The following is a 24190-nucleotide window of genomic DNA, read 5'->3' on the forward strand; positions in this document are numbered from 1 at the left end:
CTCCCCGCTCTCGCCCCCTCAGCCGTGCCCGTCCCTCTTCCCTGTCCCTCCAGGGACGGCTGGGACGAACCACAGCGCGGCCGGAGCAGGGGGGCTTCGTGCGGTCCCCCGTACTCCACCGCCACCAACAACCGCACGGAAAGCGGAAGCTGCTCCCCCTCCCCCTCTGCGGGCGGGCAGATGGAACGTCCCGCCTGCAGCCGTCCCATTGCGTTCCGCGCGGGGGGAGTGCTCAGCGCTGCCTGCCCTCACCCCGCCTTCCCCCGGCCGTGGTTTCGTTCGCCCTCCCGCCATGGCGGGTGAGGGCAGGGCTTGCTGCACTGCGGCCTCTCCCACCAGCCTTCCCAAGCCCCGTCTCTCTTGTCACCCCGCCGAAAGAGCGCAGCGGACGGCCAGGCGCGGCCCCGGGTGGGAGCTCTCGGTGCTGCCCCGCTGAACCAGAGCTCAGGTGAAAGCAAACCCCTTGCCAACAGTAAAGATGGCGGCACGGGCGACATGCGGGGCGGCACAGGGAGGCTCGGCGCGCATGCTCGGGGCCGGCCCGGGGCTGGCGGGGCCCGTTACCGGCCCCGCTGCCGCCGCTGCCGCCGGTCCCGCGATGGCGAAGCGCCTGAGGAGCAGCGAGGTCTGCGCCGACTGCAGCGCTCAGGGTAAGCTGGGCACCGCCGCCCGCACCGCGCGGGCTCGTCCCGCGAACCCCTCTGGGGCCGGTGGGGCGCCGCTGGCCCGGGGGTGTCACTACACCGCTACACCTGCGATGGGCCGGGATGGGTTGGGTGTGAAGGGACCTTAAAGCTTCTCCCGTCCGCCCCTCGCCGCGGGCAGGACACCTCCCCGGAGCCGCGGGTGTTCCAAGCCCCGCTCGGTGTGCGAGCGCCCGGCTCCCGCTGGCACCGCCGCCCCTCCCGAGCCCGGGGAGCTGCGGGGAACATCCTGCGGTTCTCCAGAGGAGATGTGGAGCTGCCCGCCTTAGCACGGAGGAGAGCGGACACAAATCCGCTTCAGTCACGGGGCTGAAGGTGGGAGGAGGGCGTGGGTGGGAATGTGCCCCCGGAGGGAGCGGGGCTGCTTTGGGGGAGTTGGGAAGGGGAGAGCGGGGCTGGGTCGGAGCTGTTCATCCATCCCCGAGTTCCCAGCGCCGGGGGGAGACAAACTGGGAGTTGTCCCACGGCTGGGTGGGGTGTAGGTGTCCCAGACTTCCAAGGAAAGTTGTGCTGAGGTGTCTGGAGACGCGGACACGCTCGGGGAGCAGCGTCTGCTCTGGGCTGACACGTATCCACTGCAGATCGGTTCGGGAGCTTATGGAAACTGATCTTGTCTTTGGAAAGGCTGCTGCATCTCCTGACCATCTGTGGTTCTGCTGCTCTTGTGTCTAAAACTGTCCTGCTTTGTTTTATCAGCTCTCTGTGTTTGTTCTGTCTGTACCTTTTCTGTCCCTGTAGCTTTTGCTGTTTGCGTTCTGGGCAGGTTCTTCCAATATAATTAATTAATTATGCACGTACTGAAATTAATTAAAACGCTGTAACGTAGATAACACTTAAATTGGCTGAAGATAGGATGTGGGAGAGTGTATAATAATTTTTATTAAATCTGAGCTATGTTTTAAAAATTATAAAAATTCCAAATTAACTTCCAGGAAGTTGCTTTCTTCTTTTTACAGAAGGAATTCTTCCCTGTGAGTGTAGTGAGGCCCTGGCACAGGCTGCCCAGAGAAGGTTCCCCCATCCCTGGAAGTGTCCAAGGCCAGGTTGGACAAGGCTTGGAGCAACCTGGGATAATGAATGATGCCCCTGCCCATGGTAGAGATTGGTTTGGGTTGGAGGGAGCTTAAAGCTCACCCAGTTCCAATCTGGAATTCTGGGACTGTACTGGTAGCCCTGTAGAAATTTGGTTTTACAATAATTGGAGCTGACATCTCCCAGGCAGGCAATTGTCCCTATCACACACGGTAGCCTATCTGTGCTTCCACACATCAGGGGGGTTCTGGCTCGGAGATAAAGCTGTGTGAATTGTGTTCCTTAAGCTCCTGGGGGTATCAGAATCTCTGTCAGGGTAATCCTTAACCCTGCTTTTTATCGTGACATTACAGCACTGCCAGCTCTTTACTTATTGACTAGAAATCCTCTGGCTTATCCACATGTATAAAGAAACCTTAATTTAATCTTTCTGTAAATAAAAGGAATCAACCCCTTCCTTTAGCTTTAGCAGAGGGTTTGTCAGTGGGTGCAGGGGGGGCTGTCAGCAGACCTGGGGGCTGCAGCCTTTGCACCACAGCGGGTGTGCCCAGCACCTGCATTAATTAGTGCTTCCCCTGGAACCTCATCAATGCCCCCTTTGTCTGTGTGGCAGAGTGGAGGCTGTTCTGTGACACGGGCTGATCTTACAGGAGCTCTTGTGCTGTACTTCCTATCCCGGGGCAGGAGCTCAGCTCTCAAACCCGCAGCCGGGCTTGTCTTCATCTCACACTTCCTGTTTTGAACCACCCTGCAGGTTCCTGAAAGCGCCTGCCCGGCCCTGCAGCTTCTCCCCAGTTGTCTTTTGTACCAAAACCAGCAGGGCTGGGCTGTGACCATCCCTGTGCTGGACACTGAGGTCCCCTCAGTTGCTTTGTCCAGCTCTGGGCTCCTTTCTCCAGGACAGACATGGAGGGGCTGCAGCATGTCTGGGGAAGGGAATGGAGTTGGAGCCCCAGGAGCAGCTGAAGGAGCTGGGAAAGGGGCTCATCCTGGAGAAAAGGAGGCTCAGGAGGGACCTTCTGGCTCTGCACAACTCCCTGACAGGAGGGGACAGCCAGGGGAGACAAGCTGTGCTCCCAGGGAACAGGGACAGGATGAGGAAACTGCATCAAACTGTGCCAGGAGAGGGTCAGGGTGGACACCAGGAGGAATTTCCTCATGGAAAGGATGGTCAGGGCTTGGATGGGGCTGCCCAAGGAGTTTTGGAGGTGTCCAAGGGATTCCTGGCCATGGCACTCAGTGCTCTGGGCTGGGTGATCAATCACAGGCTGGACTCGATGGTCTCAGAGGTCTTTTCCAACCTCAGTGATTCTGGGATTCTGCATATTTTGTTACTGGCTTAAACATACTCTGATCAAATCCATAATTCAGTCTCCCTTAAAAATTACTCAAATTTTAGGACAGACACTTCATTGCATTAAGTTTAAACCTGAAATATGCAGGGGCATTGTGTGTTGAGGTGGATGTAAAGAAAACCCCCAGTGCTGACTGTTGATAAAGCAGAGCAATGCTCACAAACAGCCTGGAAATGGGCAAGGGAAAGGATCCCTGAGGATCCCATCTGTGTGTGATGAGGTTGTCTCTAACAAAAAGGGACCAGGTTCATTAATCTGGAAGGCTGCCTCAGTTTGGGTCATTAGGTTGTCATGAGTGCATCTCATTCCATTGCTATTCTTCTTGGAAGTCAATGTTGTTAAATAATGGAATGATTTGACAAGGAGTTCTATATGCTTGTTGTAATTTGTTTTTTAACAAATGGATTGGGTTTTTTTTTTTGTCTCCCCTGCTTTAATTTGGCTCTGGGCTGGTTCTGGTGGGTCAGGAGATGCTCCATGGCTTGGACAGGTTTGCCTGCAGCACACCCAGATCATCAACTCTGCTCACAAACCACAGCTGGGATCACATCTCATTTGCAGGGATTCAGTCCATTTGTTGTGTGGGTCAGAGGAGACTGTTCCATGTGATGCACCAGTGCTCAGATGTGTTCTGACAGGACTCAGAAGTTCTCTCATCAGATACCAGCCTTGCCTTGTGCTCACTTATTTTTTCCTCAGACTCATCTCTGCATTTGAAATTAAGATTTTTCCAGAATAAAAGAGATCTTGATTTCATTTTTTATTCTCATGGGATGTGCTAGGTCTGAAGCTCTGTCTGGCTGCTCAGTTGCCTGTTCCTGCTGGGTTCTGGCTGAGCTGAGTTTCACATGTCATTGACAGAAATTAGAATTTCTTCTGGAGACTGAGCTCTGAGCAGCTGAGGGACCTATTTGGAGTCCTGTGGGCATTTATTGTTTTAACTTAATGCACCATTCCTACTTGATTTTATGCCTTTTGATGTTTGAATAGCTCATATATATTATTTACTACTTCACTTCCCATCAGTTTTCTTTCTGGGCTGCTTATAAGTTAGTTCAGTTTGAGTCTAGTGAGAGATGAAGTTATTTTGCTTGAGAATTTTGGATTTTATTTGACTTGGCACATATGTATCCTTCTGTATTATGACACTCCAGTGTGTTTTTATTATTTAAAGTGGAAATTTAAAAGATGTTGTTATAATGTAGAACTGAAAACTGAGTAGTAGAGGGGAAAACCTGAGTGCTGTGCCAACTTTGTTTTTAAAAATGATTTTTTGACAAGCTTAAAAAAACCACAAAAGAACAGACTTTTATCAAAGTGCAGGTAATCCACAAAACAGGTAAGGCACTTCAGGATGGTGTTAAATTCAATGTCCTGTTATGTTTAGAAAGTATTTTCACAAAAAGAACTGCAAGCTTTTTCCCAAATTTCCAGTGCAGATCTCACTGTCCTTGGAACCCCACATCTCCCAGGAGTGCCAGGACTGATGTTCCCCATTTTCCCAGCATCCAGAGCCCCAACAAGGCTGTAACAATCCCACACTGGCTGAACAGGGAAGGTTAAAAGGCAGAGCTGCCCATTTTAGACTCTGTTTTTGCAATCCAAGGCCGTGCTGTTTCCTGTGTTATAATAAATGTTTTGTTTTTTTTGCAGATCCTTGCTGGGCATCCATAAACAGGGGGATCCTGATCTGTGATGAGTGCTGCAGTGTGCACAGGAGCCTGGGCCGTCACATCTCCCAAGTGAGGCACCTCAAACACACCCCGTGGCCTCCAACACTGCTGCAGGTACACAGCAAAACCCTTAAAAATATTCAAATATGGTGTATTTTTAATGTAATTTACATCACTAAACTTTTTTTTTTTTTTAGAGGGCTTTTTAGGGTCATTTTAAGCTGTGTTTTTCTAAGTTACTCTAATTTTGTTTCTTTGGATGGTCGCTTCAACTTTTCTTTCATAACTCTTCAGTTCTCTGCTTCAACCTGAATTTTTTTTCACTGGAGGTGCTTTTGGAAAGAACAGAGAATTTTAAGGAGGTTCTCACTGCATTCCACATCATAACACCCTAAGCCCTAATTATGATATCCCAGCAGGTTACAGCTGCTGGCACACAGAGTAGTGCTCTGCTTGCTTGATACCTGCTTGAAAATAATTACAGATATTTGATTAGTACAGCCAGCTGCAAAATGTCTGTGTGTTCTGGCTTTCAGATGGTGGAAACTCTGTACAACAATGGTGCTAATTCCATCTGGGAGCACTCCCTGCTGGACCCTGCCTCTGTGATGAGTGGGAGGCGCAAGGCCAGCCCACAGGACAAAGTGCAGTAAGTGGGAAATGCAGAATTGTCACCTTAGAGAAGTGGGATTATCTTATTCAGTAGTGGCAGGGCAACAAGAAATCCATAGGAGCATTTTATTTTATTTTAATTTAATTTAATTTAATTTAATTTAATTTTATTTTATTTTATTTTATTTTATTTTATTTTATTTTATTTTATTTTATTTTATTTTTATTTTATTTTTATTTTATTTTAATTTCCAAGTATTAATTTTTTAAAATGTATTGCAGAAATAGGAATACAGTGCTTGAATTCTCTGAATTATTGTTTCCTGTTGAATAGTGAGGACCTATCTTGCACTGTAGTCAAAGGACTTTTTTATGTCATATGCTTCAGTTAACTGAATGCTGCCAACAAAGAGGAGTTTGAGGAATTAAGTAAAACTCCAGATATTTTCTTGTCCCTGACTATGGTGCTTCATTTTAAAATGTAAATACCTGTGGAGAGTAAGTGTAGATCTTAAGCTGGCATGATTTTTAAAGTCTGTATTTCTTTAAAGAAACAGATACCACATGCTAGAATCTGCAGATATTTGATGGTTGTAACAGACATTTTCTCTGCATGGTCATACAATCTGCACTGGGTTGTTTTTTAATGAAAATATTTTTCCATGCCTAACTTTGCCCCCAGCAACACGCAAAGCTCTGATTCAATCTTCACTTGTGAAATTTCTCTTTTTCTGGAGTACCTTTATTACTTCTGAAAGCACTGATATTTCTTCCCTTTCCCTTCTTGTTGCCTGGATTTCTCTTTGCAGTCCCAACAAGGCAGAGTTCATCAGAGCTAAATATCAGATGTTAGCGTTTGTGCATCGCCTGCCATGCAGGGAGGATGACAGTGTCACTGCCAAGGATCTCAGCAAGGTCAGTGGCTCCTGGGGCAGCACAGGCAAATCTCACTGACTTCCCTGCATTGCTTTGGCTTAACTGTTTCTGGTTTTCTGCACTATTACATAAATAAATAAAGCTTGACTTCACCCCGAAGCTCCTTTTTTGTGGTTGTCACTGGAGGTGATGATTAAGAGGGATTAATTGATCTTGGAGAAAACCCTTTACACAAAAGAGCTGTAGTGTGAACTCTGCATACTCCTGTTTCAAAACAACTGCTGCATCACAGTTGTTGCTGATGTGTTAAATATAATTCTGCTTCTTTTTCAGCAACTCCATTCCAGTGTGAGGACAGGGAATCTGGAGACCTGTTTGCGACTGCTCTCCTTAGGAGCTCAGGCCAACTTCTTCCATCCTGTAGGAACACTTTTTTTTTCATTATTTTGATATACAATCAATTCTAGTTCATATTATTTTTACTCATTTCATGTTATATTTCAATCTTCTGCTCAGACCTGCTGGTTAAGTAGATATTTTTCCTTAATCTCTTGTAGGAGAAAGGAAACACCCCACTGCACGTTGCTGCTAAGGCAGGTCAGACTTTGCAAGCAGAACTATTGGCAGTTTATGGTGCTGATCCTGGCACACAAGATTCCAATGGGAAAACTCCAGTTGATTATGCAAGGTAGGAGTCTCTGATGTCCATAAATCACACTAAGATACACTTTTGTCCTGAAATAATTTGTCTGTTAAATGCTGGTAATACTTTTTCCAGGAAAAGTGAATGAATAAAAATAAGTATTTTCCTCAGATCACAGCCTGTGTTTTGGTGCCTGAGACATCAGCTATGATGCCACATGAACAGGCTGTGCCAATCTAGCAGCTCTCATTAATTTATTTAGAAATTAATTAGAGAAGAGTTTCTGCAAGTTCAGGCTCCAGGAGTGAGGGTTAGCTTGGGTTGGGGTGGAACCAGGCTGTGATTTGTGCTGGCTGCAGTGTTGGTTTGTGCTAGGTGTGTTTCTCTGACCATTTGAGTGTGTCACTGACTGTCCCTGTCCCTGTGTCCCCAGGCAGGGGGGGCACCACGAGCTGGCAGAGCGGCTGGTGGAGATCCAGTACGAGCTCACAGACAGGTTGGCTTTCTACCTCTGTGGCAGGAAACCAGGTGAGCACAACACCTGCACCTGTCCCTGGCAGCTACAGGACATTTCAGACTCTGCTGGGACATCTTTGTGCACTGCACTTCCCAAATATTCCAATGTTACATCAATCACACAAAACTAAAGTGTAAGATGCAGGATTAGGGATGATGCATTTAAAATTGGGATAAAACTGCAGGGTTGTAAATAGATATAAATGAAAAACTAAATTCCTTCCTGATTTTCCACAAATACATGTTCATGATATACTGTAGAAACTCTTCTAATTGAAATGCAACAGCAGGGGAGGGTTCTGTTAAGTGGGTGCCTTTTGAACATAAGTACACTTACAGATTTTTAATCATAAAGGTCCCTGTGTTAGAACTTAATTTTCTTTTTTAATGGAATTTCAATACAACTAGTAAGCCTTATTTGAAATCTTTGATAATACCTGGAAATCATGGCATGAGCCTTCTTTTATAACTTGCCTAGTTGCCTGTTGGAAATTGAGTAATTACATGCAAGATAAATTATTTAGTGCTGCCTGATGCTTGTTACTGAAAACTGTAAACCATTACAAACCTAGTAAAGTGCAATTTGTTTTCAACTCTAGAGCACAAAAATGGGCAGCACTTTGTTATACCTCAGATGGCAGACAGGTAAGTTGCTGATTCCATCACATGTCTGAAAACATCAGAGTAAAAAAAAAACCCTGATAATTAAGTTTTCTTTCCTTTCTGAAACACCTTTTAAGCTTGTTGCCATTTGAACTTTATTTGTGCTTTTATTAATCTTGAAAGCTTTTTTAATAGAAAAAATACTGGGATATCAGCAAAATCAGAAAATTATAGAAGTTGATTGTATTTATTAAAATGCAGGGAGAAGGTGAGACATTTATGTGAAAGGAACACACATGGGGAATTCCTAGGAAACAGACTGTGAAAATAATTTAAGGACCAATTGAGTATTTTCCTGATTTTTATAATGCTTTGACTTTTGGTTCTGATCAATGAAATCATATTTTTGTGAGAAGTATTAAGTACTAATTTCCTGTTCCTCTTTTATTGCTGTGCAATTGGAAATAAGACGACTGTAAGTAAACCAATGTCCATCCTCCTGCTTGAAAAATTTCTGTGCAAAGCTTTAGTGACTTAAAAATTGTGTGGGTGAAAACTTGTGGGTGTTCATATTCTGAAGAACTTTTGGTATTATTTCATTTCAAATGTAAAAATTGTTGTGAAAGAAAGCTTAATAGTATGTTAATTGTATTATAGTAGCAATATTAATAGGAACAGTGTGTTAAAAACAATTATAAAAATACTGAAATGTTAGAGGGTTTAAGGTAAAAGTGACATTTTAATCACTGAGTTACCAAAATACAGAATTTTGATATGTAGAAGCCATGAAATGCTGTAGATGTAATAATCACATCTTGTTTTCATAGCAGTCTGGATGTATCAGAATTGGCAAAAGCAGCCAAGAAGAAGCTTCAGTCTGTGAGTAAAACTCCTTTTCTAGATGTGACAAACTCTGCACTTCATCTCTCAGGATCCCTAGCACAAGTATCTCTTAATCCATCTGCTCTAGGTGCAGCTTGAAACACACAAATATTTTGTGAGCCTTTACTGTTCCTTGAAAGCCACAATCTCCAGTGGCATTTGGGACCTCATTCCCACAGTGCCTCTGCCTCATCCCAAACACAAAAGTCTTTTTTGTGGTCAGATGGGAAAGGGAAAAAAAAAAAATCCCTTGACCAGGAAGGAAAGAGTGTGGAACAGGATGGTTGTTTCTGTACCAAGAAATGGGGTGGTGATACATGTCTGCTCCTGTGCAGGCTGAGAAAGGAGCATTTCTGTGGATTCTAGAGGCTGGAGAAAAGAGCAGAGTTGTGCTCTTATATTGCCTCTGTTATTTTCTGTTATCAGAGATTTTACTGGGTTTCATTTCTTTTCAAACTAATTATTTTTCTCTGCCCTCAGCTAAGCAACCACTTATTTGAAGAACTTGCCATGGATGTGTATGATGAAGTTGACAGAAGGGAAACAGATGCAGGTGAGTGGAATGAAATAAAACAAGTCTGGATTATCACTTTTCATACAGGATTCCTATACAAGCACATGTTCTGTTCAAGTGCTTTTGTATTCAACAATTATTGCTGAGGGGAGTTTCTTTGTCTTGCATTGCCTGAAGGGGATGTGAATTGAAAAAATCTTGTGTTTTTCACAAAGTAGAGAAGCCTCTGGGGAAAAGCTTTCCTCTGAATTGATTGTGTTTGTGTTTGAAATTGCAGCCTTTTATTTGACAAAGAAATTCTGTCAAGCAGGACAGGAAGGTTATTCCCTTTTTCTTTTGTTTTTTTTTTTCCTCTGGAGCAGTTTGGCTTGCTACTCAGAACCACAGCACACTCGTGACAGAGACCACTGTGGTACCTTTTCTTCCTGTAAATCCTGAATATTCCTCAACCAGGAATCAGGTATGAAATCTTAATACTGTAAAAAAAAAATGGAATAGTCCAGGTAATTAAGTAGGCTAAGTAATATTCCTTTACTGCATTTCATTATTGTAGAAGAGTTGCATCTACTTACAAAGAGATTAAAATAAATTCACATTTCCCCTTTAAATCACGCTTTTTCCAATAAATGTAGTTGAACAGTCAACTCCAAGTGTGTAGTTTTATTTTTTCCTGAGAACTCCGCTATTCTTCTGATAGAGGATGTGCTTTTCTTTCCTCTGCATGGTCCTGTATTTAGGGAAGGCAGAAACTGGCTCGATTTAATGCCCATGAGTTTGCTACACTGGTTATAGACATTTTAAGTGATGCCAAACGAAGACAACAGGGGAATTCTCTCACTGGTTCCAAAGGTGAGTGAGATTTTCTTGTCAGCCTCTGAGCACTGCTGAATTAAGAGAGAGATCTATTGTTTTCAAACCTTTTTTCCTCTCTGGAGACAAAATACCAAAAAAATACTTTGTAATTTTTAATATTTCCCTATATTTTTCATTTGCATACTGGCATCCATTTGTCCAATGTAGTCTGTTGGGATTTTTTCATTTGTATTAATTTTATTAAGCTGCTGAACAACTCTCACCACTTATTTTAACTTGCCTAAACACTTAAAAAAAATAAAAAGGCAAAACCATAAAACTTTGAAGTTTTGGACAGTAATCATTCATTCTTCCTAGGTGGACCTAAATTAATTTTTTTTCAGAGTATGAACTTCAATTTTTTTCTGCAGACTTACTAGTATGTGTTTCATGTGTTGATCTGCAGAAAATGTGGAGCTGATTCTCAAATCAATCAGCAATCAGCACAGCAGTGAAAGTCAGGATAATGACCAGCCTGATTATGACAGTGTTGCTTCAGATGAAGATACAGATCTGGAAACAAATGCAGCTAAATCCAACAGGCAGAAGGTAGGATTGAAATAGTGATACACCCCCAAATGTTATTCATAAAGGTAATTTGCATAAATTATCAGAAAATTAATATTTAATTAATTTTGTAATCATGCCTCAGCCTGTGAACTTTCTAAGATGAAGTGTTGTTGCTTAAGGAATTTTTATTGTGAAAAAAAGAAAAGTACTGTGTATGGTTGAAGATAAGATGCAGATTTAATTGCATAGATGAAATTATTGGATCTGCCAGAAAGCTCTGAATCAGTGATTCCATGGTATTTCAAAAATATTTACTGCCTCCTACTGAAGAAATACTCACAGCAGACCAGCAGTGTCCAAGTGAGTTAATTTCTGGAGTGATGCAGAATGGCATCACAGGGCAGTAAAACCTGGTGGTTCTGTTTTAATCCTCCCTGGGATGTGCACACTGGATATTAAACAGTCTGTCTTTTATAATTTTGCAGTTCTTTATTACATTTTAAAAAATCCTCATCAAACAGTATTTTATCACTGAAATGCTGATGCAAAGAGGAGCTAAGAGCTGATTGACATCAGGTTGTTTTTCTAGAGGATTTCAAATTATTTTGGTTAATGGATCTTACCAATTTAAACTTCATTTGAGCTGTGATGCCTTTAAGGTAAGTACATGAAAAGCTGTTGAAATCTCATGATCTTGTTTTCTTCTTAATGGTCTAAGTATTTTTCTCTTCCTTTTCCTAGAGCCTGGATTCAGACTTGTCAGATGGACCAGTGACAGCCCAGGAATATCTGCAGGTTAAAAATGCCTTGGTGGCTTCTGAGGTGAAGATTCAGCAGTTAATGAAAGTGAACATCAACCTGAGTGATGAGCTGAGGATTATGCAGAAAAAGGTAACAGAGGAACCCTTCCCTCCAGCTTTTGGGATATCTGAAGTTGTCAGAATAAAACTGCTGGAATTCAGGATGAAATAATCCAGTATTAGGGTGGTGAGAACTCATTTTCAAGTGGAGTTGCTTTGGGATCAGACATGAAACTATAAATATTTATGTGCAACACATGCTTTGAATGTTGTTTTTTCATGGTGCTGGTGGTGATCCAGCCCTCCAAATCATGAGGATGATTTATGTCAAAACTTTGACATCAGTTTTCCAAGTGACAGGACAGATGTTGCAAGTCTTGGGTGTTTTTGCTGTCTTGCTTCAATATAAGCAGATTTAAACAATGAGGAATGAAGTGCCAGCACACTTTAAGTGTGTGCATTTATCATATTTTTGTGGGGTAAAGGACAATTTAAATCTGAGTTCACTATCCTGTCTGACTGGCTGCTTACCCTCAAATCAATCCCTTTAATTAGCATTTAAAATCCTGTTTTCCAGATAATTACAATCCTTCCAGAGTCACATGTAGAGAAAGTTGTTCAGGCTGTAGGGTGGAGCTGCTGTTCTGGGGCAGAGCAGAGCTTTTGGAAAGTGATGGGACTGTTTGCACCTGAGGCTGAGCTAATTCAGCAGATTGGAATATCCTTGTCTGTTAAATGCCAATTCTCTTCTGTCCTGTTGGAATGGTGAACACTGGGAGATCTCAGGGTGTTTCTTTGGTATTTCAACAGCTTTGCTGGTTTCAGCATTTCTCTTGCATCAATTGAATTAACTTTTCACTTACATTGAGTTTCTTTAAACAGATATAGTCCAGGGTAAAAAAAAAAACCAAACCTTTGGGGCCTGTGGATTAATGAGTCTTTAGGATATTTAGGTGGTGTAGCAGAAGGGAGATCCTTGCTGTCCTGCAGTTTTTCTTCACTGCATCTTTTCTTTCTGATGTGTTAATATAGCAAACTTACTCCAAGTCTACAAAATAATCAGAATTGGTGAATTTTTACCATCAAATAAATACATAATTATAAAAAAAGCTTTAAAATGCTTTCTTTTTGGCTTCTTGGACAGCAGCAGCTGATGCCTGATTTTCATAAGCTAAACTCTCTCCTTGCTTTGCAGAGCAAGCTCAAATTCCTTTGTGCTGCCTCTGGTGTCTGTGCTGCAGTTCTGGCACTGTCAGATTTCACTGGCCTTATGTTAAACTCTTCCAAGTCCTTGCATTGGCTGCTGCAATGGATCCCTTTGCTTGGAAAACTGTTGTGTTGGCAGTTCTGCCCCCACAGCCTCATTCTATCCTGGATTCCTGTGCCAGTAGAGCAGGCTGGAGGGAATGTGTTGTGTGTTTTGAACTACAACAGCCAATTTTAACATCTAACTTAGTTTACATCCCAGCAGCTACTGGAAATCAGCACCTAAATATTTCCAGATCTGGAGCAAAGGTGCTTCTATGCTTATACCAAGTAGATTTTTGAAAAAGGAATGAACCCCCAGCCAGCAGTACCTGGATTTTCCAGCACGGCTGACAAGCGAGCGTCGCGTGGTCACTTTGCTTTTGGCACTTGCTCTTAGGAAACCACTGCTAAACATTTCTTTCAGCTCCAAACTCTACAGAGTGAAAACACCAACCTCAGAAGACAGGCCACAACCAATATCTATCAGGTGCAAAGTGGTTCTGAGTACCCAGACCCCAGCAGCAATTCCTCCCTAAAGCGGCGCCCGTCGGCCCGGGGCAGCAGACCCATGTCCATGTACGAGACTGGCTCGGGGCAGAAACCCTACCTGCCCATGGGGGAGGTCAGCTACCCAGAGGAAAACATCACCAGGCTGCAGCCCTTCCCTCCACACGTGAGTAAAACAGCTGCTGCTTCTGCATTGCCTCTCACATTCAGCTTTTCTGTCTCTTCCAGCTCCGCTCGTTCACTCGGTTTCTGCCTCAGAGGGAAAAAAAAACCAAGGGGAATAAGAACTGTGAGAGTTGTTCATGTTTGCTGTATTAACATGTCTGCAGGAGCCTGATGGTTTGAAAAGCAGAAGCTGTAGAGCTCTGGAGTATCTAAACTGGAGCTTCTGCTCAGCTGTTTTTTTTACCACATTATATATATTTATATATATATATAAAATATCAACTTATAATTGTGTGAGAACCACATATAGTATAGTATTATTAACATGTCTGCAGGAGCCTGATGGTTTGAAAAGCAGAAGCTGTAGCAGTTCTGGAGTATCTAAACTGGAGCTTCTGCTCAGCTGGTTTTTTTTGACCACATTATAAGTTGATATTTTATATATATATATAATTGTGTGAAAAACACATGTAGTATAGTATTATAGTATTCCAAGAAGGTAGGTAAAGTTCATGTATTTCTGGAGATAAACACCCAGGTGCCAGTTTGTGGAACTTCATAACCACCTTGCAAAAATAAAATAAAATTGAAAAGGTTTTCCCAGACCAGGTTCTTATTCTGAATTTGGAACTGCAGGCTGGAGGTGGTTTAGATGTGCCAGTCAAGCAGATTCTTCTGGTTTAGTATTTTCCTGTGTAATGTAGAGAGGGAGTTCTCTGTTGGTCAGAGGGATTTTGCACTGAGGTGTTCACACTTTACAAAAGTGGCCCAACACACAGTAGTGCATTTAATTAACAAGTGCATTTAATTAATTAGCACAGTTAATTTTTTATTTCACCTTTTCAGATTGCCCTGTGGGCTGGAATACAGGACAATGCCTTTTAGACACACATTTGGAATGTGTGGATTTTTGACAATATTTTTCCCTCTTGGTAACAATGTTTTGTATTTCCTTCCAGTTAAATCATTAAGACCTTTAAAATGTATTTTGGAGTTACCTTTGGCATGAAGGAGGGCAAATACTCCATGTGACAGTTGAATACACCAAGGGAATCAATCTTCACCTTCAATTAAATTAATTTAAGCTATGAAATCTGAATAATTTTAAATCATATTGTCATGTTGATATGATGGCAGTTCTGGCAGCAAGAAATGTCAGAATTCATTTGGGTGTGACAGTGTTTGTAAAATGTGACAAAAGTGCTTTGTATAGATCTTTTGGTCATTTGGGTGGAAATTTGGATAGCAGTAGCAGTTCTGAAGCATTGATTTGTTTTGTGGAGTTAGTTAACTTGGCATGTGGTGAATTTTTTCTTATTCTCCATGGAATTTGGCACTTCTGGAATTCAACATGAATTCAATTGTATTTTGAAAGAATTAAGTCCCCTCAGCCTAATCCAGATTCTCAACATCATTCTTGCTTTATGTCATCTCCACAGTTTGAAGAATGTTCCTTTAATTTCAGTTAAGATTTTGTGTTTTTGGTTTTGGTTTTTCTCTTTCCCATTTTTAGATCGGGAGGAGTGCGTTTGTGACCTCCTCTTCATCTCTACCTTCCTTCCCCTCCACGCTCTCCTGGTCGAGGGATGAGAGCACACGAAGGGTTAAGTACCTTCCCCATGGCTCTTTTCCCTGGAGGAGGTGCCAATCTCCCCAGAGCCACATCCTCTCTCTTTCCCCTCTCACTGCCTGCCCTTCCAGCCTGCATGGAGCAGAACTTCCCCTTCCCATTCCTGCTGCCACCAGCTCTGGGCTCCTGCCTCTCTCTAACTCCACATCTTCAGCCTTTAACACCATGCACACTTCTCCAGGTCACTTGTTCAGCTGCACAACAGCCCCAAGATAATCTGGCTGCTGTTTGAACAGTGATTTTTCCAGGCTCTCACTGATATTTCTAAGCCAATGTACAACTCTCCTGCTGACTAAATGCACTGCATGAGGCTCAGCTTCAAAGCTGCTTGCACCAATCCAGGTGGTCTTGATTGATTGTTTGCCTAAAAATAACAAATTTGGGGGTTTAAATGTTTAGTCTGGTCTCTCTCTGATATGACACAAAACCTTCTTTTTAATTCCTTCTGTCCCATTTTATTTTGACTGTACAGTGTTTGGATATATTAGTCCAGAAAATATTAAAATATTTGCAAGCAGGGATAGAAGAAAAAAAGTTCCAAGGGAATATCCTGCTTGGCCAAAGGGAAATCAGGGTTTGGCTGCAGTGCTGTCTGGTACTGGAAACTTGCAGAGGGTTTGATTGTTTTTATTCTACACTGATTCTATATTAGTGATCCCATAGTATCTTCTTCTTGTAGTTCATTACTTTTGTTTGTGTTTCTGACCAGATGGTAGAGCTTTGCCACTGTTAGGATTGTTGTCTCTGTACACCTGGCAGAGGGGAAAGGTCAGACTCTACATAAAATGGTTTCTTATCTTCAAAATACATGTCAGTCTTACAACTGATCTTTACCAGCTCTCCTGAGAGAGGAGTGTTCAGAAAATGCTGGTTTTTCCTTTTGTGCAGAGTATCTTTAAAATTGAATAGTGTTCTTATCTCCAGTTGCTTCACTTAAAAATTGGTGGGTTTAATCAGATGAGTGCTTAACAAATGTACTGAATCTCAGCCAGCGAAAACCAGTTCCTGGTCACACTTTTGGTCTGTCCTCGAGGCAGAAATATTATTTGGCAAGCAGATTCCTAAATGTTCAGGTCAGGGATGCAGATTGGAGGTGTCCCTTACAGTTTAACCCTGGAGACTCCCTCATGGTGACTTCAGGGTTTCTGTGAGAGCCCCAGGGCTGTGAAGGACCCTGAGGTGCTGCTGTGTGATGAGAGTGACCCCAGTGTGGTGTGTTTCATACCAGGCACACTGTGCCTGGGTGAAGCTTTGCAGTTTTTAGAGCACTTGAGGAAGCAGATGTGTGATGATCCTGGGGTCTGGTTGAAGATTTGGCCTCTAAGCTCATTTTAGTATCCCTTTCTTCATTCACCCTTTGCTCTGGGATCAGCCTCTGTTTCCCTCATTCCTCCTGCTCTCATTTCAACTTCCACTTGGGAATTGGTCCCTCTCCTCCTTCTGACACCATTCTTCTGTGACCCTCTATTCTGATGGTTGGACCTGTGCTCTGTGGTTCCACTTTCACTTCTTAGGTCTTCCAGCTTTGGACCAGGATTAGGCATTTAATGAGCCTCTGTTCCTCACACTTTGGGCTCCCACCCTATTTTGGGCTGGAACCCCTCTCATGTTGGCCCCCAAATTGTAATGAGCTCCAGGTCTCATCAGTTCCATGAGTGCCCTCCATCTTCCACCTGCAGTTTGGGCTCCCCATCTCTTTCTCCAGTCTTTATTTTGGCTTTCTCATTGCCACAGTCTTCAGCCCTTGTTTTGGGCTCTCATTTTGCACTGGCCTTCCCAGGGCCAGCCTCCCACCAGTTGCTTTTCACTCTGCATTCAGCCTCCCCACCATGGTCTCTGGCCTCTACTCTGCTCTCTTGGTCTGCTCTCTTTTTCTCTGGGGTTCTCTCCCTCTCCAGTGGTTTTTATTCACTGTTCAGGCTCCTGTTTCATGGTGCTGCTCCTGGTGGCCTTTCAGAGCGTGCCCCTGGGGCAGTTTCAGTGGCAGGGAAAGACACTGTGCCCTGTGTGTCTGTCTGTCTGTCTGTCCTGCCATGCTGGGTATTCAGGGGCTGGTGGGGCTGTGCTGGGTTGGCAGTGTCCATGGTACAAGCTGAACAGCAACCTGGCACAGGGACAGAGTGACACAGCAGCTCCAGGAGCTGTTGTGCAAACAGCAAATCCACATGCACAGGACATGACTCTGGCACAACCCAGGGCTGAAATAAATCTATTCCTTGCAGGGCTCGAAGCTGGAGAAGCAGAGCAGCGTGTCTGAGAGCGACTATGACAACCCCAGCACACCTGTGGAGCTGGAGGAGCAGGGGTAGGTGCTGGGGCACTGCTGGGGGGTGGCAGGAGCTCTCAGTGCCCATCCAAGCCCTGCTTTGCTCCCCCAGGTCGGGCAGGAAGGGCCGGCAGCGCAGTGTCCTCTGGCAGGGGGAGGGCTCCATCCCCGAGGACACAGACCCAGCCCCCAGCTCCAGTCTGCCCAGCACAGAGGATGTGATCAGGAAAACTGAGCAGATCACCAAGAACATCCAGGAGCTGCTGAGGGCAGCACAGGAGAACAAACACGACAGGTAAGGATGGAAAGCTCTGGAGATGGGCAGAAAACAAAGGAAATTCTTCAGGTGTTTTCACCTCTAGCACAGGTGAAAGTGCAATACAGCCCTGATATATACACCTGTAAAATGTGTAGGTATTTTGTGTTCCTTGGTGTCCTTAGACAAGTTGGGGATGAGTGAACAGCCCCTTGAGTCCTGCTGCAAAACAAGTGTTTTATTATCTACAACACAAATCAAATGTGTTGTAGAAAACTCACTGCAAGTTTTTCTTGGGTCTTCGCCCCCTCTATGTCCATAGGTAATTACACTCTGCAGAATGTGATAGTAACACCAGGAGCAAATTGTGAAAGAGGGAGAATTTGGCTTTCCTACTGAGGTATTAGTTCAAATTATGTACCAGCAAAAGTATTTTGAATTATTTGTTTTAGATGCAGAACACTGAGCACATCAGCCTTCAGCAGCTTCACCTCCCTCAGGGAAGTTCTGGCCCAGCTGAACAATTTCCAGAATAGCTATGGGTGACTAAAAGTGATACTGCCTTGCTGATCATCAGATGGTGCTCCCCACACAGCTCTTTTAGAAGGCTGTAAATCCAAGTTGCATATTCCCAGGTGTGAGCACATTTTGGGGCTAGAACTCTCTGGGCTCCAGCAGACCTGTCCCTGCAGGCTGGTGGGTCTGTGGCTCCAGCTCGGTGCCCTCTGTGCCTGGGAGAAGCAGCAGCAGCAGTTTGTGTGGAGCCCTCACTTCCTGCCTCTCTCAGAGAAGTGCACAACAATGGGGCCACTTCTGTTGTGTTTTTTCCTTCTTGTACTTTGCTATTTTTAGCAGGGCTGGTGTGGCCTCTCCTTCTCAGCGAGTGACGATTTCTGCCGTGTTTGTGCTGAGCTCATTGCCCTTGGTGTAACCTTTTCTAGTGCAACCTCTTGTTGCTTGTTTCACACAGAGAAGCTTTAAATGAGTGTAGTTTTTGTGTGTATCACACTATACAGTATGTGAATTTTTTCTAAACCATTGAAGGGAACAATGCAGCATACCTGGCTTTTGTTGTTGATCAGGTTTTTAAAAAACCTGCTATGCTGCATTTTTGTTTTCTGTACCACACGTGGAGTGAGGTGTTTGCCTGTGCTTAAAGGAGTGTTATCTTGCAAAACACTGAACTAGGAAGCTGCTGTTCTTTGTTTTCCTTTTCCTTAGCACAGGGGAATGCTTCCTCACCAAAGTGAGACACTTGAGGATGTAATATCACATCCTCCAAGCTCATGCTGGGAACATAGAGAAAAATCACATGCTGCATAGATAACTGGAGATTAAAAACCATGATGCAAGAGTATCATCTATTAATGAAACCCCTTCTTTTGTTTCTCACTCTCTCCCATCCCTCTCCCTGCTCTCCTCGGGCTGAGCAGGCCCTTGGAGCGTGGGGGCACATCCCAGCTCAGACACAGCCTCGGCGCCAGGGTCCCCGGGGCTGAGCGAGCGCCCCTGCAGCCTCTGAGCAGCCAGCAGCCCAGCCCTGCCTCCTGGTACTCTGGCCTCTGTCCCTGCCTCCCAGGCACAGTGTCCTTTCTCCTTCTCTCTGCTGCCTCTGTCCCTCCCACCCCAGCCACACGGGGGTCATGGAAAGGCGATGCATGAAATGCTGCAGGGCTGTGGCACAGCCCCTTCGGCTCCCTGTTGTTAGTGGGGAACAGAACCACAGCCTGGAGCTGGAGGTGGCTCTGGTGTGTTCTCCTGTTTCCTGGGGGTTTTTTTTATTGTCTGTGAAGAGAAATTAAATTGCAACTTGGTTTGGTTGTGGAATCACAGAATAGTTGGGGTTAGAAGGGACCTTAGAGCCCACCTTGTTCCCTCCATGCCAGGGACACCTTCCACTAGCCCAGGTTGCTCCAAGCCCCATCCAGCCTGGCCTTGGACACTTGCAGAGATCCACACAGCTTCCCTGTGCCAGGGCCTCAGCACCCTCACAGAGAAGAGTTTCTTCCTTTAGGAAGAAATCTTTGAGGTTTGCAGGTCCCTCCCAACCCAAACCATTCTGTGATTTTTATGAACAAAACATGTGGTTGCTACTTCTTTGCACCATTGCAAAAGTAGCAGGAGTTTCACATTCCCAAGGTGGAGCATTCATACCTGACAGCTGAGGCCCCTCAAGTGTTTATACATCTGAGGGTCAAATGAGATTATTTGTATCCCAAATCCATGAAAAAAGATCTGTGTTTATATGGTATCTTCCAACCTGACATTTGTGTGGGAGGCTCTTTAAAACAGAACTGCCCAGGTTCAAACCCCAGCCAACAAATGTCAGGGTTGGAGAAAGATATTAATACAATTTACTGCTAATAAGGGATTCCTTTTCCAAGCTGTCCCTACTTGAATATCTTCCTGATGTCTCACTGGAACATGTGTAAACCCAACACAGTGTCAGAGCATCTCACAAGCTCACAGTGAGTGTTTAGACATTAAACTAAAGCCATTCCTCCAGGCCACACTGCACATTTTGCAGCTGACCCATGTTTTCACCTGAGTGTCTCATTCAGGTTATTCTCAGGGCTTTCTTTGCCTTGTTAGTGAAAGGTTTTATCAGTAAATTGACTTTTTTAATGAGGTAGGATGCTGGTCACTGTGGCTGCAGGGAGCAGATTAATCATTAACTCCACAGCAGAAGGGGAATTGTGGTGAACTTGGAAGACCTCTCTTCACTTTTAGTTTGTTTGGAAGAACTCATGTGACTTGAGACACATGGAAATAATCCTTTCAAAGCAATTTTCCTGCATTGCCAAAATGACCCCAGTGTGTTGCTTCACTCTCATTTGCAAGTGACTGATTTTTTTGCACCTTTGGTGTTGCAAGAAGATCAAATGAATAATGACTGGGGGATTGGGTTTGGGGGCTCTTTTTGCTTGAAAGGGCACTGACCTACCATAACCCACACATGCTGAATAGTTTTCTTGAATGCTTTGTGTTTTTTGAGATTCTCTTGCTTGAGATTGGATCATGTGAACTAACTTAGGCAAAAATTGAGTCTTTGAAGCATAAAAGTGAGTTTTTTGAAATGAGGCTTGTGAGAGAGCACACTAACACTTCACTATTCACAGCAGTTTATGGCAAATAGATGTATTTTGAACAGACCAGAAATCAGAATTGAAATCTGAGGATTCATGGAATCTGCTTTATTAACTAACTCATCAGAATTAGTGAATATTTAGCCTAGAACTCACAGATTGTGAATGTAGTTGGTAGTTTGGGGATGCATGTGTGTGAGAACTCTGCCTTGTCTGTTTACTGAGAATTAATCCAAGAAGGCATTTTGATGTTCTGAGGTTGCACACAAATGGAGACTTTCCTGACAATGTTTTAATATAAAAGTATGGACAGTTACTCCTTCAGACCAACTCTGAAGAACAATGAAAATCTAAGAAATAATTCTGCACTGTTAAGTTCTTGCTTTTTCTGAAGTCACATGGTTGTTTTTAGAGTAAATCACTGAGCAGTGAAGTGGAAGAGGGGAATCTCTACACAATAAATAACCCAGGGCATCTTTCTGCAGTTACATACCGTGCTCCGAGAGAATACATGTGGCAGTGACAGAAATGGCAGCCTTGTTCCCAAAAGTAAGTACCTGCCAAAAACCTGAATGGTTTTGGCTGCTCTCCTCACCTGTAATTCCCCTGCAGAATGAAAATCAAAAATTATTTCCCTTCAGAATGAAAACGGTAAGGAGAAATGATGGGGTTATGATGAGGTTTGGATTTATTAGTGTGGCAGTTGGTAAAGGCTAAAGTGTGAGTCCAGGCCTTTAATTGCACTCTTGAACTTAAAACTTGTAAAAATTTGCACAAAACTGGAGGTGTTTGGATCTGGCATGGAGAATTGTGATTCACCAGATTCATCACCCCTTTTTCCATCTCACTGCCATTGCCTGGATTTCTTCCCTGCAGAAAAGGAATCTGTTATCCATCCATCAAAGGGATCTGTTTGCTCACAGCAAATTTAGGGAGTGAAATCCCCATGACTGAATTCTTGTAAAGTCTCACCCACTTTTCCAAAACTGCGAGGAAGGAGCCAAGGCTGCTGTCCTGTCTGGACACTCTGTCCCCTCCTGACAGCAAACAGGCACCAGAAATGTGCATGAGTAACTTGCTAAGGGAGCAATATTCCCTGGCAGCTGCTCGGGATCTCCCGGAGAGCCGGAATTCCCTCTGCTGCCAGCAGGGGAAGGCGAGGCTTGGCCGCAGCATCAAAGAACCCTCGCGAGCACTCTCTCCTAATTAAAAGGCTGTGTTGTTTGCAGCGTGTGTTTTCCCTTGCCAGAAGCCCAGATCGGAGCTGGTGAGGACATCCCTGCGGCTGCTGACCTCCAGTGCCTACAGGCTGCAGTCGGAGTGCAGGAAGGCGCTGCCCGCCGAGCCCAGCCCCGCCCCCGACATCCAGCTGGTGACACAGCAGGTCATCCAGTGCGCCTACGACATCGCCAAGGCTGCCAAGCAGCTGGTCACCATCACAACCAAAGAGAACAACAACTGACCCACTCGGGGCTTTTTACTCTGGGAGTTTGGTTTTTTTGTTTTTTTTTTAAAGGTTGGATTTCAACATAGAGGTGTGGAACTATGCGCAAAAAAACTTCAAGGGGCAAGATTTTTTTTTTTTTTTTTAAACTCAGTATTATTTTTGCATGTTTTCTAACAATTTTATGATTAATTTAACCCACTGCCTTATTTTGTGCCTGTGTTGCCAGTGTAGTTATGGGTAATAGCATGTTGCAAGTAGCTGTCGAGCCACTCTCGTGTCCCGAGCTCCTGTAGATGTTTCCTTGGGGCCACGTTCTGCTTTCAGATCCTGCTGGTGGAACTGCTCTGACACCACTGCACGGATGGGATGGCAGCATCTCCATCCCTCCATCCCTCCCCTGCTGGGAATCCTGCTGGCTGAGACTCCCCAGCCTCCAGGACTGCTCCCAGCAGGAAGAAGGTTTGTCCTGGTAACGGGGTACAAGCCCAATGTTCTCTGTTCCCATATCAACTGTTGTGCAATATGTTTTTTAGTCTGCTAAACCAGTAGTAGTTGTGGGCATCCAAGCTTGTTATGTGTAATTCTACAAGGTCTTTGTCACTTTATCTGTTTTGGAAGGAATTTGAAACTTTTAATAGTTATTTCTTTTAGTTGTCACTATGCCATTAATATATATGTTTGATGTTACTTTAGGGCATTAGTGGTTAAAATATTATCCTTTTGTTTCTGAGTTAGTAATTCATTGTTAAGTTTCCTGCAGAATTTTCCTGTCATCTTTGAGGCATCGTCTTGTTTGCAGCAGCATTTCTCAGTAACTCCAGATGCAATTTCACTGAAGATTTCTGTGCTCACGAACAGAAAAAGGAAGTTAGAAGAGTGCCAGTGCAAAAGCAGCTGTGTCTGCCACAGCACATAACCTCTGTACCTCAACATATCCAAATGTGAAAGCATTTCTTGTGTCTCTGAAGTTTTTTATGCAAATCTTACAAAATTTGACAACTTGCTGAGTAACCCCTGCCAGGCTGCCTGGCCCCAGTGGCCATGCGTGCTCCAGATTTCTTCATCCATAACAGTTCACAAAAGTGTGTCAGTCCATAATTTCAAAAGTGAGAATAGTTTTGGGAGTCTGAATTTCAGGTGGTGCAGGAAATCACCGAGTTTTGCCTCTGCCTGTCCCTGCCCAGGAGCCAGCAAAAATGATGTGTTTGTGTGGATATATCCAAGCACTAGTGCCATAGCACTGCTGGATTCCTGGTGCTGTCTGGCTCCCTGAGAGAGGGAAGGAATGGAGAGAGGAGATGACAGCCCAGTGAATTACTGTTCTTCATTGTTTTATTTCCTTTCTGCCCTTCTGATCCCCAGAAGCAGCTCTAGCCTGACAATGGAGGCAGGCTGGAATTAAAACTGCAAATGACCTTTGTGAAACCTACTTCAAAATCATGCAACTGGCAATTAATTAAATACATTGCTAACCTTCTAGGAACTTTTCCTTAAATTGGCATGGCTGAAAAGCAGCAGATGGCATTTTTCAGTCTCTCAGGGCACCTCTGTGTGCTGTTCTTTAACATATCTTACCTGCTTTCCCAAGCAGGGTGACACTGAGCTGTGGTGTAATGTATCACTTATTTAAACCTGCCTTTGATCCAAAAGCAAGGGACACTTTAGTAACTGCCAGCCCCTGCTCCAGCTACACTGAAATCAGAGTGGTTCACACCCCACAGGAACCCCCAGCAGCAAGTTCATGAACCATCCACTCACAGCACTGCAATCACAGAGTTTGTAGCACCTCAAGTAACAAAGGTGTGTTTTTCTTTTAGGACTAGATCTCCTCTTCTTCCCCTGTAAACAAACTTGCTCTTCCTTTACAAAATGCTGCAGAGGAAAGGAAAAGCTTTTTTTGCCTTTTTCCAAACCTTGTATTTATCAGTGTCATTCTGTCTGTACAATATTTTGACTTTTAATCTTTTGTTTACAGTATTACTATAAAATGCTAAAACCCTTTCAGTGTGTGAA

General features: G+C 44.0%; 1 protein-coding gene across 12 annotated transcripts; it reads left to right on the top strand.

The window, feature by feature from the left end:
• The first annotated feature begins 263 nt into the window (after window positions 1-263).
• On the top strand, window positions 264-24181 carry GIT2 (GIT ArfGAP 2). Of its 12 annotated transcripts, none has more exons than XM_079322529.1 (20): window positions 272-650; window positions 4745-4878; window positions 5301-5413; window positions 6186-6291; window positions 6586-6672; window positions 6810-6940; window positions 7329-7423; window positions 8011-8056; window positions 8845-8893; window positions 9377-9449; window positions 9773-9870; window positions 10148-10259; window positions 10669-10811; window positions 11514-11663; window positions 13245-13493; window positions 15006-15095; window positions 17345-17427; window positions 17501-17683; window positions 21216-21279; window positions 21980-24181. In XM_079322529.1, exons 1-20 carry the CDS (start codon window positions 479-481, stop codon window positions 22190-22192), a joined length of 2391 nt encoding a protein of 796 aa, XP_079178655.1. In that variant the 5' UTR covers window positions 272-478; the 3' UTR covers window positions 22193-24181. The 12 variants fall into 12 exon arrangements, with proteins under 12 accessions (XP_079178657.1, XP_079178655.1, XP_079178656.1 ...); XM_079322520.1 differs by having other exon boundaries at window positions 343-650; window positions 8842-8893; window positions 21216-21283; window positions 21983-24181; XM_079322524.1 differs by having other exon boundaries at window positions 343-650; window positions 21216-21283; window positions 21983-24181.
• The last annotated feature ends 9 nt before the right edge of the window (window positions 24182-24190 follow it).

This window comes from Erithacus rubecula (assembly GCF_903797595.1).
Source record: "Erithacus rubecula genome assembly, chromosome: 19".
NCBI lineage: Eukaryota > Metazoa > Chordata > Aves > Passeriformes > Muscicapidae > Erithacus > Erithacus rubecula.

Excerpts from the sequence above, each read along its gene's own strand:
- GIT2 (XM_079322520.1), top strand. The coding sequence starts at position 479 with ATGGCGGCACGGGCGACATGCGGGGCGGCACAGGGAGGCTCGGCGCGC. Across the intron at positions 6,292-6,585 it reads CTGCCAAGGATCTCAGCAAG|CAACTCCATTCCAGTGTGAG; the intron begins GTCAGTGGCTCC and ends CTTCTTTTTCAG. Across the intron at positions 9,871-10,147 it reads ATTCCTCAACCAGGAATCAG|GGAAGGCAGAAACTGGCTCG; the intron begins GTATGAAATCTT and ends TCCTGTATTTAG.